Here is a 17,518-nt window from a genome sequence, read left to right on the forward strand (position 1 = left end):
TTAGGACTTTAGGAGGTATATCCAAAGATCCTGCTGTTTAATTCTGCCCACTTACCTTGGGCTTTACTTAGGAAGCCTCATGAAGGCATTACGTTTTCGCATACAGCGTCGATAACCTTTGCCAATATTTTTGCAACACAGATTCGCAGGCTCGCTGAATGCCTGGCACAAGTCTTTGGGCAGCACGTAAAAACGCTACAAGCCAATAACAAGAACCATTAAATCAAGCGTAAGTTAGTGATATATATACAAATAAAGCCTGTCCAGGCCTTCCGAAAAATGTTTTGCCTGCTCTTCAGTCGTTCGTCCTGTGCAGATGCAACAGGCATTACATATCATAGATTCACAATTACGGAACCCAACTGGCCAATGCTGCCTCTCTACACTACGCAGCATTCACGACAGGCATTCTACTTCCCCCCGAATGCTATTATAATGTGAAACAGTCTGCTCAAAAAAAAAGATTGCTAATCTTAGTCACTAAACAACGCCGGAGTTCGCACCTTCTGTACAATCAGTACTACCATGCCTTGAATGAAAAGGACCGCTAAAAGGCATGTCAGCAGACATCATCACCTCAAACTCCAATTGTCAGTTCTGTGGCCACCCACCACCATAAGAGCCCTGTCGTCCGAATGGGTACTGTTGAGGCAAGGAGCTCTCCGGTCTTGTGTTGTTTCTTCCATCAAGAGAGGGAGCATATCTATCAATAATGGAGCTCTGTGGCCCACTTGGACCCAAGAGCCCGTACCCATACTTGTCCATTACCGAACCTCGTTGTAAGCCTGAACCTGAGAGCCCAAAAGAGGGAGTAGATGCAGGCTGGCTAAATCTAGCACCAGAAGATCCTAGGGAGAATCTTGCCAACGGGTAATCAGCACCAGTTCCACCATTCATACTTAGATGTGTTCGTGAGCCCATGGCTAGCGGGATCTTACTAGCTTGGCAACTGTCACCATGGCCATCATATCTTATGCCGTGTCCTTGCATAGCCACATCAGCAACTAGGTTCCTCCCAGTAGTAGTGTTCAAGTCTTCTGAGCTCGGACGCCTGTAGAAGCTGCCATCGTCTCTAGACTGAAAGCTGTACAGACTGGTTGATGCGCCAATATAGGGTTTGGTTACTTCATCAATGCTGGAGCCCCTCATCCTTGAGCTATTGTCAATGTCAGCATACTTGAGTTCATCAAAGTATTCATCATTGCTTGCCAAATAACTTCCCTTAAGATTAGCCCTGTTTAGCATAGGGTCATAAAGTTCTTCTGAGGGACAGTAACTATCTGGGTGGGCTATCCTATCAGAAGGGTGTTCAGTTGGTATAGCAGGGGAATAGCTTCTGGATTTGCTTCCAGCATTATTGCTGTCAGGGGATGGGATACTCATGTCAGAATCCCCTCCATCCATGGACTTGACATTCAGCATCCCTGCTGCTGTTTGCTGATAGTTGTGCCGGCTCTTGATTTCCTCTCCATGAGAATTTCTTCTATTTTCGTGGCAAGCACCTCTGTGTTCATTATGAATACTCTCTTTCCTAGGAATAGTAACTTTTGTTTCCTCATATGCAACTTCCACTTGCTTTTCGGGAGGGAGGCTCTCTACATGATCAGGTGTCCACTTCCTCCTGTTATCAGATCTGTTTTCATAACTGCCATTCTCTTTCTCTTTCCCTGGGATGACCCTGCTGGTAGGTTCAGATTGTTTCTTAACTGGAAGGTTATCTGACATATTAGCCTCTTTCACATGGACTGCAATCTTCCCTAGAGTTCCTCTCTCTTCTTCAGATCTAGCTTGCTTCTTAGCAGCATGGTCATCAGGTAGGTTGGCCTCTCTGTCATTGCATGCAGTCTTGTCTGTCCCTCTCTCTTTCCCTGACCTAGAGTTCCATTTGTTGGTAGCCTCAGCTTGTTTCCTCACTGGAAGATCATCCAATATATTATCCTCTTTGGAATGGAAAGATGCTTTTCCTGTATTCTCCTTTCCTTTCTCTGATCTAGTTTTTATTTTGTCAGAAGGTTCAGCTTCTTCCCTCACAGGGTCATCTGATAGAGAGTCAACATGGCGAGGTTTCTTCTTCCCCATGCTGGTGTGACTATGCTCTTCAGCTATTTTCATGTGCTTCTTTGTCCAATCAGGACGACTCCACAGGTAGAGGGGTGGTGCAGATGCATTCCACCCTTCAACTGTTTTATCATTAAGATCCACAGAACCAGGCAAATAGAATGCCTGCAAATTACAAGAAAGATGTCAGGCAAAAACAGCTGGAGAACGAAAAGCTCAATGAATTTCAATAAAATGCATAAAAGTTTATTACCTTCCCAGCAAGACATTCACTGTCCTCCCAAATCAAATCATAAGGCGTCTTCTTTTGATCTAACCTGGATATACCCAGAGAATGAAAGCACAAAGGAAACACAAATTTCCCAAAAGGAGATGTGAGAAGGAGATGTCAGCAAAATATTCTGCCAGCAGGAATATGGTGCATACCTTTTAGTTTCTTTAGGGACAATTAGTACAACGAGCTTAGGCTTGAATGACAATGCTTTGTCAATAAATTTGTTTGCAAGACTTGCTTTGACCCCAAATGGAGGATTAAGCCCCATAATCTAATCAAGAAACAATGAAAAGTTATAATTATTTAAGATACCCTAAATTGTGTCTAATAAATTTGAAATAGAACATACTAGTTGAGATCCACGAGGCAGCTCATTCAGCTTGACAGTCATCCAATCCCTCTTTTCAAAGCCGAAGTGATTCTGCAATGTAGAAAGCACATACAGGTTACATGAAGCAAAAACTTTGAAGAACTAAGTATGATGAACAGTTAAAGCTTGAAACTTTTTAACTGCAACTTTGAATGGATAGTATGATCATAAATTAAATTGTAATCAATAACAAGGAACTGGAAGTCAGTAAAGGTACTTTCTAGTCATCAGCTTTAAAAGTTCCATTTCATTAAAAGAAAGTAATGACGTCTGGTTGGGTCACTGAAACAATGATTTAATGGTTTAAAAAGAAAACCAATCAAAGAAAAAAGGATTCAATTGTCTTCAGTTTCACCTTTGGTTGGATAAGATCATAATTCTTGAAATGGCATTTCTTCTGAACTTTGTCAAGTTTTTCTTTCAACAGCCGGCTGAAATCGTTTGCACCACAACAGAAATCCACTATCTGCAAGATTAATGGAGCTTAAAATGATCATAAACATGTGCAACAACAACATCGGAACCGATTATACTTGCATTCATAAAGGAAACCCCCCATACTATAAAACATTTATACAAAGCAACTTCATGAAATAACTTCGTCCAGAACCTTCAATTTCATTCCTGGTTTTCTTATTAAAAAATGTTTTCGCCTATTATTTGAGCAACTGATAAGCATAAGAACAAAAGTTGTAATATAATTGACCTCTATAATGATATATCAAACGTATAACCCTTGTTAACATGCACCAATACATCATTTCCACTACAATCATTCATAGGCATAGGTGTATAGGACATACAAAACAAAGGGTCAAGAACATGGGGGCATACCAGTATCACTAATTTTTTTGTTACATTAACAGTCCTTTTTCTCTATTGAGGATTTCTTTAGAGTTTTTGAAACTGCTAAAGACAAGTACGCCAAAGAACGGCAATATTAAATCAGAAAGTTTGCTTCCATCATGAGCCGCGTTCTGCACTCAACGCGCAACAACACAATCATGACTCAGCAAGGGGTGATTTGCCTGGATTATTTTGTACACGTCTGGGTTGAATGGTGCACTAAGAAATGGATCACATGAGCACGTGCGGATGGTATTTTGGGCCAAAGCATGCACCAATTATTGGACACAAACTGTAACTAATTAATGGCCACACACTTACTAATTGTTATGCGCACTTATTACAAATGAAAAAAACCGCGAAAGTTGTTACATTATACTCCATGTAACCTGATACTAAACCTTCACTAAAGTAAGCAAATGACCCTCACACAAGAATGCTACAGTAAGTTGGAATATGAGTTTGGACCATAACACAATCTCTATATAATTTGTTACAAAATATTCGCTGAAGTTGCTACCAAGTCACAGTACATTCTAATGCTTAGTAAAATCTGTACTTCAAAATCATAGTTAAATTTCAGTTATTACGCAGTCTATACAAAATTTGGCGCCTGATATTCATTTAAGTTGATACACAATTTGTACATAAGTTGTTACCAAATAATAAAATGAATAAAAGAACTGTTCTTATTGATCCTTCGGAAGACCATGGGAGCCAGTTTTGCGGACAAGTTATATGGCGGAAGACTAGTGGAAAAAGACATGGTTTTAAAGCCATGGTGTTATCAAACAGGAAGGCAGGAGTCAGGGCAATAGGAAAAAGTCTATATAACCCCCCAACGTATTGGGGGTGGACTACATAACCCCCTCAACTATAAAACGAGGTATTGTAGCCCTTAAAGTATATAAAACCATTCAAATAACCCCATATGGTGGTTTTCTAAAGCTGTTTTGCCACCATGACCCGCCACGCTAGCATGGTTAGCCACGCTAGCATATAGGCCCACCTGTAAGTGGGTATATTTATTTCTATTAAAAAATTACCCCTCCACCCCATCATTCCCCATCCCTTTCGCTCTCTCTCTCGACCCTATCCTTCATCCCCAACAAGCAGCCTGCCGCCTGTACGCACGCCTCGATGGCGTCGAGCTCTCACGCACCATGCCCGCGCTTGCACCACTACATGGCGTAGGCTTCCCACACTACCCGCCAGCAAAGCCGCTCTGCTATCCTCATCATCGCTGCCTCCTCCAGCGCCGGTCCTCGGTGTGAGGTCGCGCACTAGCTCGCTGCTCCTCTCCATGCGCTTCCCCTTCGGCTCTCCCTGGCTGGCCCTCGCTTGCCGTCGACTGTTGGGAATCACTCCCTCACTTTCTAGGTGTCTATCACAGACACACTAGCTTTCCTCTATGGTGGCCAGCATCACCGTAAAAACTACTTCCCTCACTTTCCAGGTGTCTATCACAGACACATTCTAGAAAGTGAGGGAGTGATTCCCAACATCAACAAGCTTGATTCGAGTGGCTGGGAGCTCAAGCTCTGCAACGAGAAGCTCAATCTAGGCTGTGGTTTGCTCGAGGGAGAAGGCCAAAGCTCGATTCCAGTGGCAAGGATCTCGATTCAGGTGATAGGGATCTCAATTGCAGCACTAAAAAACTCAATTTGGGGATGGAAATCTCAACCGCAGCACTGTGGAACTCAATTTCCAGCATTGAGAAGCTTAATTTGGGCAGCAGGGTTGCCTCTTCAACTTCCGGCTAGCTGCAATGTGGGTTGGCCAAAGTGCCTGCCGGTGCCGGGACCGCCGGCTCTTCGGCTCACTCGTGACAGGCGCTGCCAAGGAGACCGCGAACCAGGTCGAGCTTTTGGTCCACCACTAGTGCATCCTCCAAAGATGCCACGCGCCCTTGCCTGCCGCCGGCGCTGTAACAGGAAGGCGAAGCCCGCCAAGGAAGCCACGGACGAGGCTGGGCTTTCGGTCCGTCGGCAAAACATCAAAGAGGATAGGAGAGAGAGGGTGTAGATGAATAAAAGAACCGGCAAGTGGGCCCTAAACATCAAGGTGTCAACTCTATCCAACATGGCATGCCAAGTCAGCAAAACGGTGTTGGAAAACCACCGTAGGGGGTTATATAAATGGTTTTCACTTGTTTAGGGGGTAAAACATCTGGTTTTGTAGATTGGGGTATGAAGTGATCCATCGTATATACGTCAGGGCAATAAATCTATGGAGTTCAATAAATGCAAGGGAAGCCATCAGCCCATCGCCCATCATATCTGTTATAGCCTTATAGGAGGGGCAGAAAAGGAAGAAATGAGGAGATAGAAGGAGATCACTGGAAAGAAAGAAAAAAAAAAGAGGGAGGTTACAATCTCAACAAAAGAGAAGGCAGGGGAAGGAAATTGCGGTTTAACCAAAACAGCTGGTTGGTAAGGCAGGATAGGGTGCGCGCTAGCTCCCAGCAGGACCTGTCGTGCGTTATCCATGACTATACTAAATGATGATACACAATGTGCTGCTCATACTAAGAAAAGAAACATACCGTGTCACCAGGTTCCACATACCAGTGAAGTTTATCAGCAATCTGTAAGAAGAAACAAGCAAGTTAATGATGAATATGGAATAATATAATAAATATTCAAGGGGTAACTATGGTACACACCATATTATCCATACTAAAAATACATAACTTTCCCTTCCTCCCACCTCCCACCTCCATGAACTATGCTCAATTCCCCATACAACCCCACATCCCTGTGACATTGCCATAGTTCCACTCCTTCCATTTCTCCTCTCATCATCATATTCTGCAGATGCATTTTAGAACAAGTTTGTTTTTCCTGCTACTTTCCTTTTTTAAGTATGTTTTCCTTTTGCCCCACATTTTTCTGTGATTGAACTTTAGGTATTTTTTTTTAATGGGTTGCATCTTGAGAAGTTTCAAAAACATGCTTAAGTAATTAAGTTTAGATATGATCATATGAACATAACTTAGGCATCCCCATTATTCAATCAGCAGAAATAACAGATAACAGTAGGGGTTATGAATGGGAGCAATTACATATAAAGACAATTTAGCCTCTTCTTCCATAGTTTTCTCTCATTTCCATTTTTTCACATCTGCCCACTCCTTACTTTACTTGTATGGTGCGTACAAAGTGCTTACAAACACAATTACCAAATTCACATTCTTATTCCAAGGTCTGCAGATTGTGTTTTCTATGATGATAACACTTATCCATAAAGTGCACATGATTCAAATTCAAGAGAAGCAGAAAGCAAACTCCAGCTGTTAAATACATTAAGGTATGTGTTTCAAGGACCCAACACGATCAAGAATTATAACAGGAATTTGTTTTAACAAGTTCAAAAATCTCGAGCTTGGTTGCTCCTGTAAATTTCAATATCTCACAAGATGTAGAAAAATTTACAGTTTAAAAAGTGATACAATCAACTTTTCTTATATACCTCAACAAGAGAACTGTAGTGTGGATTTCAACCACCTAATTATACATGGTATCTCAACATGATATGTAGATTTCAATATACCTCAACAAGCTTTTCCACCTTCGTAAAATGTCGACCAAAAGAACTGTAGCGTGTGCCATGAATAAAAGGTGATAAATATACTCTGAACTTACTCTGGTAAGAGAAAAAAAATATAAGTTCATAAATTGATTGGCTACTAACTAAGAAAGAATAAAGAAGTGCTTATTACTGCAAACTACTCAAAAGAGAATGCTATGATGCAGAAGAGAAATTTGTGATTGCAACATATCATAAGTCCACTTAAACGCGTTCAACCATGTATCCAATCAGATATAATATGTTCATGCTTATTTCCATTAAAATAGAAAAGGACAAACTAGCAACTTGACATCCACATAGCATGCACTAACATTGGGAAGATAACATTTAGCTAAAATAGATATATCGACGATGACAGTAATAATGAAATAACAAGCAAAGTGCAGATTGAGATATAAGCATAATATATATTAACATAGAAAAATGAACAATTTCAGCACATTTCTTGCAAATCTACCTCAAACACACAGAAAAGAGTACACAAAAGAATTTCAAAGTAGGAATGCCATTACTGCAATGCATGTCACAAAAAACAGTAGAACCAAAAAATGAATAAATATGTATTACTGCCTCCACTGTCAAATATATTACATTTAGGGCAAATATACGATGTTTAGGACAAATACATGACGTTTCAGACAAGCAAATTAGTCAAACACGAACTAATTTGCTTGTCCTAAACTTCATACATTTAAGGATGGGAGGTAGCAGCCTTACTTACATGCCATTTTGCAAGCTGTCTCAAAACATCAGGTTCACATACTGCTTTAGCATCATTGACATTACCTCCATTTTCCAGCTTTTTTAAAGCAGCTCCTACAGCCTAAAAACCATCCTCAAGATGTCAATAAAAATAATGGCAAGCACAAAATCCTAATTTGTAATTGTTTTATGATGAAATATAAAAGCACCTGAACAGAACGCTCAATCTTTCCCTGCGCAATCTTGTCTGTCTGCCTGCCAGAGTATACATGAGTTGTTGGCACACTGCATTTCCTTGTAACATCTTTCAGTGTCAATTTAGAGGCTTCATTTCCCAGTATGGCAATGACCCTGTAAATGAAAGATCTCATTTAATACTGCATGGACTTCAGACATTGTTTCATCATCTAATAAATGCACATACATGAAACTAAGATAAAAAAATAACAAAAAAACATTTCATCATCTCCCACTAATGCTAAAACAGGAGAAGAATCTGTGACAAGATAAACGAACAAAATTCCCAGGCCCTGACCAGTTCTGACAGTCATGTAGGGAACTAATGCATGCTCACAAAATTTTGCACACATAGTCATATACCATGTGAACTATAGACTTCACTACCCAAGTATATAGCCAAGTGACTCACCTCTTTTCAACTTCACTATCCACTATAGGAAATAAACTCAGGGGAATCTTCCTTGTAGCAGATGAAGGCAAAACTACCAGCTCTTGCTCTTTTACAGGTTTTGGACTGCTTACACGTGGTTCTGGCTGTATTTTCTCTTTCAAAAGCTTGACTTTCTTCTTTTCAGGTTTGAAAACAAGGTCCTCGGTGAAACTCTTCGTAGAAACTTCCCTGCTGGTTTGTTTGATTTGTTCGCTTTTTTGCACACGGACCATGCCTTTCATTTTCCCAGTATCTATCGAAGGTTGATCAAGAACTGCATCACTGAAAGTCCTTTTTTTCTTCTTAACCAGCAACTTAGCTCCTTGAGCTGGTTTTCGAATCTTTGGAAACTCTATATGATCCCTGACAGGTGTATCAATTTCACTATTGATCTCATGGTCCCTGTGATAGTTTATAAGAACTTGAGAAGTCAGTGGTTTGAGCAATGTACACAAGGAATTTAACGACTGACAAGGTTACATACTGGCAGTAAATCAAGATTCTTTTTGATAACTCCCAAGCCCTTGTGATGATTTCCTCCTCTTCAATATCTTGAAAGGAAATTTCTCTGCAAAATAATTTGATGTATGAGAAGAATAAGAGACTAGATACTTCCTCTGAAATGTAAGAGGTTTTAGTTTTGTCCTAAGTCAAACTTCTCTAACTTTGACCATGTTTATAGAAAAATATATTAAGATCTACAATACCAGATAAATGCATTCTCTGCAAAGGAATAATCTCATCTTTGAAAGGAAAAGACCAGCAGTCCAGGACTGGATGTCCAATTTCATAGAGGCGGCAAGACTTCAAGCCCACAGAATCAAGGAAAACAAAAAACAGACCTTTCTTAACTGGGTCAGCAATGGACATATTTAGCCCTAACTCTTAGCTTTCTTTGAGGCCCCTCCCTGACGTCTTTTTCTCTTTGGGTGCTTTGGTGCCCTTTGGACTCTTGTCCGTGCATAGTTATTTTCCTTTCCTATATTTAATATATTTTACCATAGTGGGGGTTTCCCCTGCTGTACAGTTTCAAAAAAAAGATAAATGCATTATCAAGACATTTCATGGTGGATTTAATAAAACTAGAAGTTGGTGCAATTTTTCTATAAACTTGGTCAAAGTTAGAGAAGTGACTTAGGACAAAACTAAAGCCTCTTACATTTTGGAATGGAGGGAGTAACTACTAAAATTAAAAAGCAAGATTGAGAACGAGTCTTGTAATAGCACCTTGGCAAACACTTTCGATGATATGACTTCGGACAGCGTCGGCAGACAGCAAATTGCAAAGGCTCTTGTGTTCTATCCTCCAAACCTTTACAACGAAAGCACCAGTGAATGGGACATGTAAATGAAAATCCTTCTGTTATATTCTTCTCCAACTCAGTGGCTTCATTTCTGTTGTTAGGGTGAAGTTGCTTTGCAACACATTTGGGGTGGTAAAAGTGTCCGCACGTAGCATTGTTACACAGAAATACCTGAATGATGCAGGAATTAGTAATCACAGAAACAAAACATGCATTGAAAATTGTAGAGCAATAAGTTTTCTGCACTTGTGGTTTATGAGATGCAGTGATGCACTTCCTAACTGCTAGAACAATAAAATTACTCAATTTGAAATATTGAACAGGAAAAAAGAAATTAATTTCCTAGCAATTCTAGGCATACAGCCAGATGCTACTAATGACGGCCTGATGGCAATCGGGCAGTGGGTACATGTACAGATAGAAAGTGTACATACCCATACCCGCTGGACATGTTTTGCCTACAGGCATGCTCACTACCCTCAATAGGCATGGTTTTTTGCCCAAACTCACGTCCATCAGCTTATCAAATGTCAGCATCAGGACCAATGTGCCATCCAATAAAATTAGCAATGAAAAAATTTATTTTTAAAAATGCTACAACATTTTCTGCTCAATTTAAAAAGATTCTTCCAGCGGCTAAATTTTAAAAAATATTTGGGTTTGGTTTTGCTCCATAAGACCCCCAACCCCAGAAGCTCCTAAAATTTTCAAATAAACCAACTGTTGTGTGCGTGGATTTAGATTAGGGATGGGATCTTAGGTGACCTAAGGGAAAATAGGTGATAGTCGGTGGCCGGCATTGAAGGCAGCTGCGCAAGGAAGTGGCAGTGATGAGAGGCGGTGTACGGCTAGAGGGAAGGAGGGAAAGAAGGCTTGACATCTACAATGGCTGTCCCTTCTATTCCTTTACTCATAACATGAAACCACGGACTTATATTTATAGGCTTCTAACTGTGCTTCCTTACCTGAGTGTTCTAACTTAGAGACTTTCCAAACCTTAAGAGATAGAGTTCGTTATTTAGAGCTAACCTTCCTGACGGTCCTAACTTGGTGACTAACTTGATGGTGAAGGGACAACAACCACTGAGGCCAGGCTTTTGGAGGTGGAGCTGCCCTAATGAGCTCTCAGCTGGTTGACCAATCCCAGCCCCTAACAGACACAAAGAAAATAGTAGCTGGCATGCCTTGTTGCTTAAGGTTGCGAAGCAACGAATGCTGGAGCTTGCCTCAGAGGCTGGGACGGATCCTCTGCAATAGTTGAAACTACCTCAGTGGGACGACCGAGCCGCATCGTCGTTCGTTGCGCATCCGACGGTAGCATCTGTGAAACAACGGCCCAGTAACACAGCCCAAGTCTCTCCGCTGGCTTCTTCCCTCTCTTCCAGCCGCCGCCTCCCTGCCTCCCAAGTTCGGTTGCAGTCTCGCATAGGGACTCCGCCATGCCGTCACCACTGCAAGAAGGTCGAACATCACGACGACCCAATGCCATCGCTGGCCGGAGATCCACATGCTCCACCGAGCTGGTGCTGTCGCAGGAGGCAGGGCGACTGCCGCGTCGCCACGGAAGGGCTGCGTCAGGAGGTTTGGAGCATCGCGGCTGGAGGTCCTAGTAACGTGATGCAACAAATCCGGTGGCCGAATTGATTAAGGCGTTGAAGCATCTCGATTACTTGTTTCGTGTATTTGATTGTGAATCAATTCTGAATGGTTGGAGATTGAGACCAATTATTTTGTGTATTGTCATTGTGGATCAATGGTGATTGACTGCGATTGACATTTGCTAAATGATGGATCTGTAAATTGAGAATATTAGACCAATGGAGTTTGTGATGACTTATTGCTTTCAGAACTGAATGTTTTGCCGAATTGAAGAAGAATTCAGTATGGACAAAGAGAACGGGATTTCAGTATGGCAAAACAATGTCAATTCTGCATGTTATACATATACAGTTACCTCTTCTCAAGAAATAAAAGTGAAGAGATGGACATTACTGAACATATGCAGACTTGGTTGCTCCAAGAATTCTTGTTTGCAAATGTGTGGGGCCACGCTTCAAGGATAAAGCTTGCATGCCGTGCCCTGAAGATCGCGTGTGGTGCTGAATCGGCGCACTGGCCGTCCTCTGTCCCATGGTGTACTAGCGTCCTGGGCTTCCTCCATACCATGGCCTTTTGGGCTCGGCGATGCGTCACGGCCTCAACGGCGTGGCGGTCGATCTAACTCCAGTGGCGATGCCGGCTAGACAGAGGCGGCGGCACTGCGCCGAGCTTCGTTTCTCCATTGTCCCAGGCGACGGAGCAAATACGACGGTCAACGGATGTCTGGAACAAGCGAGAGCAAGAAGAGATCCGGTTGGGCTGCTTGTGGGCCGGCCAAATAAGCACGTACTTGGACCGACAGAACGACGCTCTTAGTTTCACGGATGCTGCCGTCGGATGCACAACGATCGGCGATGCGGCTTGGACATCCCTCTAAGGTAGTTTCAACTACTGCACAGGATCCGGTTCCCAGGGGCTGAGGTTGAAGACTTGAAGGAGACGATGTTGAGCCTTTACTGTGGAGCTTGATCCTGACAGAAATGTTGGCGTTGGTTCCTCTGACAGATATTGTTGCAAATCAGCAGCACTAGTTGCTAAGGAAAGGACTGGAACCAGGGCTCTAAGTTCTAACAGTGGTGAGCTTTTATCCTGGGCCTGCTAAGCTGCAGTAGTGTGTGGATTTGTATAGCCCCAAGGATGCAGATTGGTGGAGGCTGGTGTAGCTTGAATTTGGCCCCATCTCAGCTAAATGGACAAGATGAGCACAAGTGCATTCATGCCTGTTTACTCGCAAGGCCACAAGGGAAGACATTGTACTTTTAAATATGTCTGCAGGTACTTAAAATAGGGACAGGCCATCTCCATTACATTATTAACTAATCGGATAATGAGTAAATTGTCATCAAATAGATGCTGCCAGCATTGGTATCAAATGGCCCTACCAGCCCTACTACAGAGTTGCTGTGACTAAAATTATTGCAATTCTCTTTAACATTTCAGAAAATCAATTAGAAAATATTGCTAGCCTTATACTGAAGTCCTAGGTGAAAGGTGTTGGTTTTATAGGAATTCAACGCCTAAAACAACTGGACAAGAATCTTTACAGCTTCATAATGTGGCAATATGGTAAAATCATGATGTGTCAGCAAGGAGAATGACACTACTGTGAAATGAAAATTAGACGGAAGCTAATGAAAATTCATTGATAATTGCAAGATTAACAGCTTAAGTCACAGCAATCATCTTTGTAGGGATTCTGCACAAACCTGTCATAAATTAGGGTGCTTATGAAAAGAACTGAAACAGACATTGCATCAGGGCAGTGCCCACAATTTTTATGTAGTGAAAAAAAAGCAGGCAAGGCATACCCCAAGTACCATCTTATGTGGTTTACATGGCATTCCAGCACAATGGAGAATTGAGATTTATTGTAAAAACAAAGGTAAAATCATTCCCAGTGATCCACTTATTAGCACAACTGGAGGAAGCAGCATGAGATCCCTTCACCTCCCATCCTTTGGATATAGACTATTACCACAGATCCTTGCAGGTCTAAGACTGGTGAGAAAATTGTGGGTGCTTTTGATGCTTTTGACTAACACCCCGACTTGTGAGAATGTTTATGTATAAATCCCTATTTTTTTGGCAATGCTAGCATACCTTAGCTGCTGCACCATCTGAAGGCTCCAACACTCCACATATAAAACATTGATGCTGCTTATACTCACAGTTCTTGCACAGGAATATTTTCATTGCCTACACAACAGAAAGACATTTCAATATAGAATTATAACAACAAATCCAAGCCCCTAATCCATCACTCAGAGGTTTGACAGATACCTCAACTTGTGCCTCAGTGTATCCAAGGGTATCACAATAGGAGTCTTCACCGCTCCCTATTTTTGCATGGAAGGAGCGCATACACGGGCCATCACAGCTAGTAGAAAAATGAAACAAGTAGGCCAAAGAAAGAAAAAGATTAATTCAAAAGGCTTTTTCGTAACCACGTCACATCACAAATTTCGTAATTAATTCAAAAAGTTTTTTTAAGGATGAAAACACAAGCAATAAAATAACCAGCAGAGATTGCATATAAATGATTAATATGCATCCAAGAATGTTGCGACCAAGCTTCCAGTGGGTGCATTTTCCACCAACCGACCAGCATGCAGTAAAAGCAGGGTCCAGGAGCTAGAGAAACCTAGGTTGAATTGATGTAGCAACTTTGATGGAGAACTTGCTTCATTAATCAAAGCTGCACGGCATCTAATTTATTGATAGAAGGTAGACACCTGGACCTTTGACATCTACTGTCATATACCTCACCTCCTTCCTCATACAACTCCTATGGGCTAATAACTCAGGTTTAATAGATCCGAATATACTGATAGTGCGTGTTACTGCATTCAATATATAAGACATGAAAAACTAAGAACTAAATAAACTTCAAGCTTCCAAGATTCTCAACAGAATATTTTCATGTAGCCTACACAACCATATCAAGGATTGCACCTACCATAATATGTCTCCTCCATTGTCACAAATGGCACATATTGAATCAAACAAATCTTCATCCTCTTCATCAGATTCATTATTAGCATCCTCAGTGACCATCTCATCCATGTCCTCATCATCAGCAATGAACGGCTGCTTGGTCCCAATGTTATCTGCAACAACCTAGTCGAAATTGTATTAAGAGAACCAATTAATTTGTGACTAATGGTTCTTCACAAACTTTTATGAAAATGCAAAATAGGTCACATACCTCACTGATATTTTTCCTAGATCGTCCTTCAACAAATACTCGCAAAATCTGTCAAATAATCATCATAGAAAAGAATTTCTAATAATCATCATAAAGGTTCAGATTACCTTACAAATGACATCAATCAAACACAATAAAAAGCTGTTACAATCACTTAAGTTAGTTAGAGAGTTAGAGGAAGGAAGAAAGGCTCCATAGCCTATGTTCATCTCAATCCATTAGGTCATTATCATCTAAGGTTATAAGCATCACAAATCCAACATCAAATAATGGCAATCCAAACCAGATATCAAATACAATTCTAATGGTAAGAACGATAGCTAAACAATCTCAGACATGCCGAAAAAGTTTTAATCTAAGATATTTTGTCTATGGCAACTAAGTAGAATAGTAAACATAACACAGCTCAAGGCAACAGACAAGGTGTGAATATGCAGCTAACCCCTCATAAGTCATAACTTATATATTGATTCACAATCATGTTAGACAGTGCTATGCTAACCATCACAACTGAGAATTGCTGACAACAAGGATAAGACAAATACCTCTGACTTTGCTAAGACAGGATCTTTCTCCACAAAATGCTTCATCAGTGAGCTGTGGTCCCTGAAGTCATCCTCTGAGGGTCTAACATCAAACTTGCTGCAGAACAACAAGTCAACTCTGTAAGCCTCAACAGTGCACCACCCAACAAAAGGACTAACACAACATAGAGCATGCAAGGAAAGTACTCGAAAACTTTTCGAAGATGGCTCCACAAGTTCTTCTCTGGCTCATCAGGCTTCCTCCTGAGGAAATGCAGCATCTGTGCCGTGATCAGCACAGTCCTGACCATCTCCTCGTAGCTGTTCTTGGGCTTCACAAGGCGTATCCACCCACCACCATCCGCAACAAGCACCGCGATCTCAGGCTGCTTACCCTCAAGAACCAGCCTCCAGGCCACCACCTCCTTGTACACCGTCTTGATGCGGTCTGCTGTCCCCCACAGCCCCAGTCTATTCTTGCATTCAGGGACATCATCGGTGTCCCTATGCCGGAGCGGCAGGGTGGAGAAGCAAACAGGGTGCTTCAGGGAGTCAACAAGGTAGTAGTTCTCCACCGCGCTGACCTGCGGCTCCGCATCGTCGTCGTCGGACATCATCATGGCGGCGGCTGCCATGTTCCGTACGGCCTCAGGTCAGTGTCCCCAAATTTCTTGGAGAATCAGCCGCCACACCATGCGGAGTGCAGCGGAGAAATCGGTGAACAACTAGTGGGTCGATAGAGATAGAGGTCGATGAGAATTTGTTTGGTTTTGGGGACAAAACCCAGATTCTTAAAGCGAGTTAGGGTTCTTCCTACTTACCGAGAAAGGGAATCAATCCCAGGACCGGATGGATCTTCACCGCACGGCGATAAGGAAGCCGGGTGGTGGGCGGAGACGAGGAGGTCCGCGGCGACGGCCGCGCACTAGCAGGGAGGCTCCTCCGGGGTAGCGAGCAGGCGTCCGGGCGTTGGGGGCTGGGGGCGGTTTCGACGGCACGGGCGCGGCGCTGGTGAAGCGGTGGCCGGTGGGACCGTGGGAGAAGAAGGGTCGGAGATCTTGCAGCCGGGCTGGTTATGGGCCGGACCGGGCCTTAGAAGCCTTTAAAATACTCATTATCTACTACTCCGGAGTATTTGAATGCTTTTCAAACAATTTATTTTCGTCTCAAAAAGACTTTTTGTATTTAAACTGTTTTAGAAGAAAATATTTCTCTTATACCAAACTAAAATAGTGTTCCCCATGTTAGGTTGTCGCCTTACAAAACTAAATATTTATTTTTCATCCTAATAATAAATATATGTGACTATTCACAAAATCATGTCCCTAGGGCATACGTGCTAGGTGAGCCAAGGCACAGCCCCAAAAGCAAGACATCTATATAATAATACCTATGAACCTAGAAAAGTTAAAATGACCTATAATTTGGAAACAGAGGGAGTATTTCTATTTATTAGCAAGATCAAGCATAAAATATCCTCCTGCAACACCCCCCTCTCACCCTCTCTCACGCTCCATGAAACCATCATAGCTAATACATGGTAGAAACTTCTAGACACTATATAAATTCAAAATTGATAAAAAAAAATTCATGAGGATTTCAAACCAAGTTCAAATCCAACTCAAATTTTTAGTGGATTGGAGCTTGGGACAAGTTTATGGATCTGGATGAGAGCTCGAAACAAGTTTACGACCTGGATGATAGCTTGGGACAAGATTAATGAGTGTAATGTGCACTTCGAGAGTATCAAGGCTAGAATGAGAGCTCGGGACAAGTTTAAGGACTGCTTTGTGCATTTTGAGGGTACGGGGACCGAGATGAGAACTCGGGATAAGTTTAAGGACCGCTGGTGAAATTTACTCTTAAATAAAAGACCATAGCATAGAAATAGACATTTCAAGAGATATGGGTGGGGGAGAAGATAAGGTGAGGTGAGAAGATAAGGTTGGAGCGTGTGGGTTTAATTTTTTTGTTTGGCATGTGATGAGGACATCGCCATGCTGGACATGCACGAGTCATGGTCTTCCCTAAGTTATAGTTCGTCACCAACTCGATCGTCGCGTTCGTTTCGGATTCAGCCAACACCTCTGCACGATTTCGCCATATCTCCCTCATACGACATTGAAACGAGACATTCTTTGATGCGTTGGAATGGGGATGATGATACTGTTCTTTTGGTTCTGGTCCCAGCTCTAGAAGGTTTGTGGATCATTCTGTGTAACTACGACAAAAGGGCTACGTCACCAGTTTCGGGCCAACTTGGCCTTGTATCATGTCAGGCCTTAAGCCCAAGTTGTGGGCGCCTCCCTTCCTAGTCGCCCCTAACCCTAGTTCGCCCCTTTCGATATAAACTCAGTAACTGCCGCCTTAGAAAC

At 42.1% G+C, this 17,518-nt stretch overlaps 1 protein-coding gene across 3 annotated transcripts; it reads right to left on the reverse strand.

Annotated features, from left to right (window-relative positions):
- Window positions 1–218: 218 nt before the first annotated feature.
- On the reverse strand, window positions 219–16,161 carry LOC117841957 (protein ENHANCED DOWNY MILDEW 2). 3 transcript variants are annotated; one of them, XM_072292168.1, is made up of 19 exons: window positions 15,965–16,161; window positions 15,351–15,771; window positions 15,165–15,261; window positions 14,620–14,667; window positions 14,371–14,531; window positions 13,695–13,791; window positions 13,515–13,610; window positions 9,739–9,986; window positions 8,996–9,079; window positions 8,491–8,913; window positions 8,051–8,192; window positions 7,861–7,962; window positions 7,101–7,193; window positions 6,094–6,135; window positions 3,058–3,168; window positions 2,682–2,753; window positions 2,485–2,603; window positions 2,312–2,375; window positions 219–2,223 (listed from the first exon to the last, which is right to left on the reverse strand). In XM_072292168.1, the coding sequence occupies exons 2-19, from the start codon at window positions 15,761–15,763 to the stop codon at window positions 592–594; spliced, it is 4,044 nt and encodes a 1,347-aa protein (XP_072148269.1). In that variant the 5' UTR covers window positions 15,764–15,771; window positions 15,965–16,161; the 3' UTR covers window positions 219–591. The 3 variants fall into 3 exon arrangements, with proteins under 3 accessions (XP_072148269.1, XP_034578173.1, XP_034578174.1); XM_034722282.2 differs by having other exon boundaries at window positions 15,351–15,868; XM_034722283.2 differs by lacking the exons at window positions 15,351–15,771; window positions 15,965–16,161 and having other exon boundaries at window positions 14,371–14,521; window positions 15,165–15,258.
- Window positions 16,162–17,518: the final 1,357 nt, after the last annotated feature.

The sequence above is a fragment of the Setaria viridis genome, chromosome 2 (assembly GCF_005286985.2).
Source record: "Setaria viridis chromosome 2, Setaria_viridis_v4.0, whole genome shotgun sequence".
NCBI lineage: Eukaryota > Viridiplantae > Streptophyta > Magnoliopsida > Poales > Poaceae > Setaria > Setaria viridis.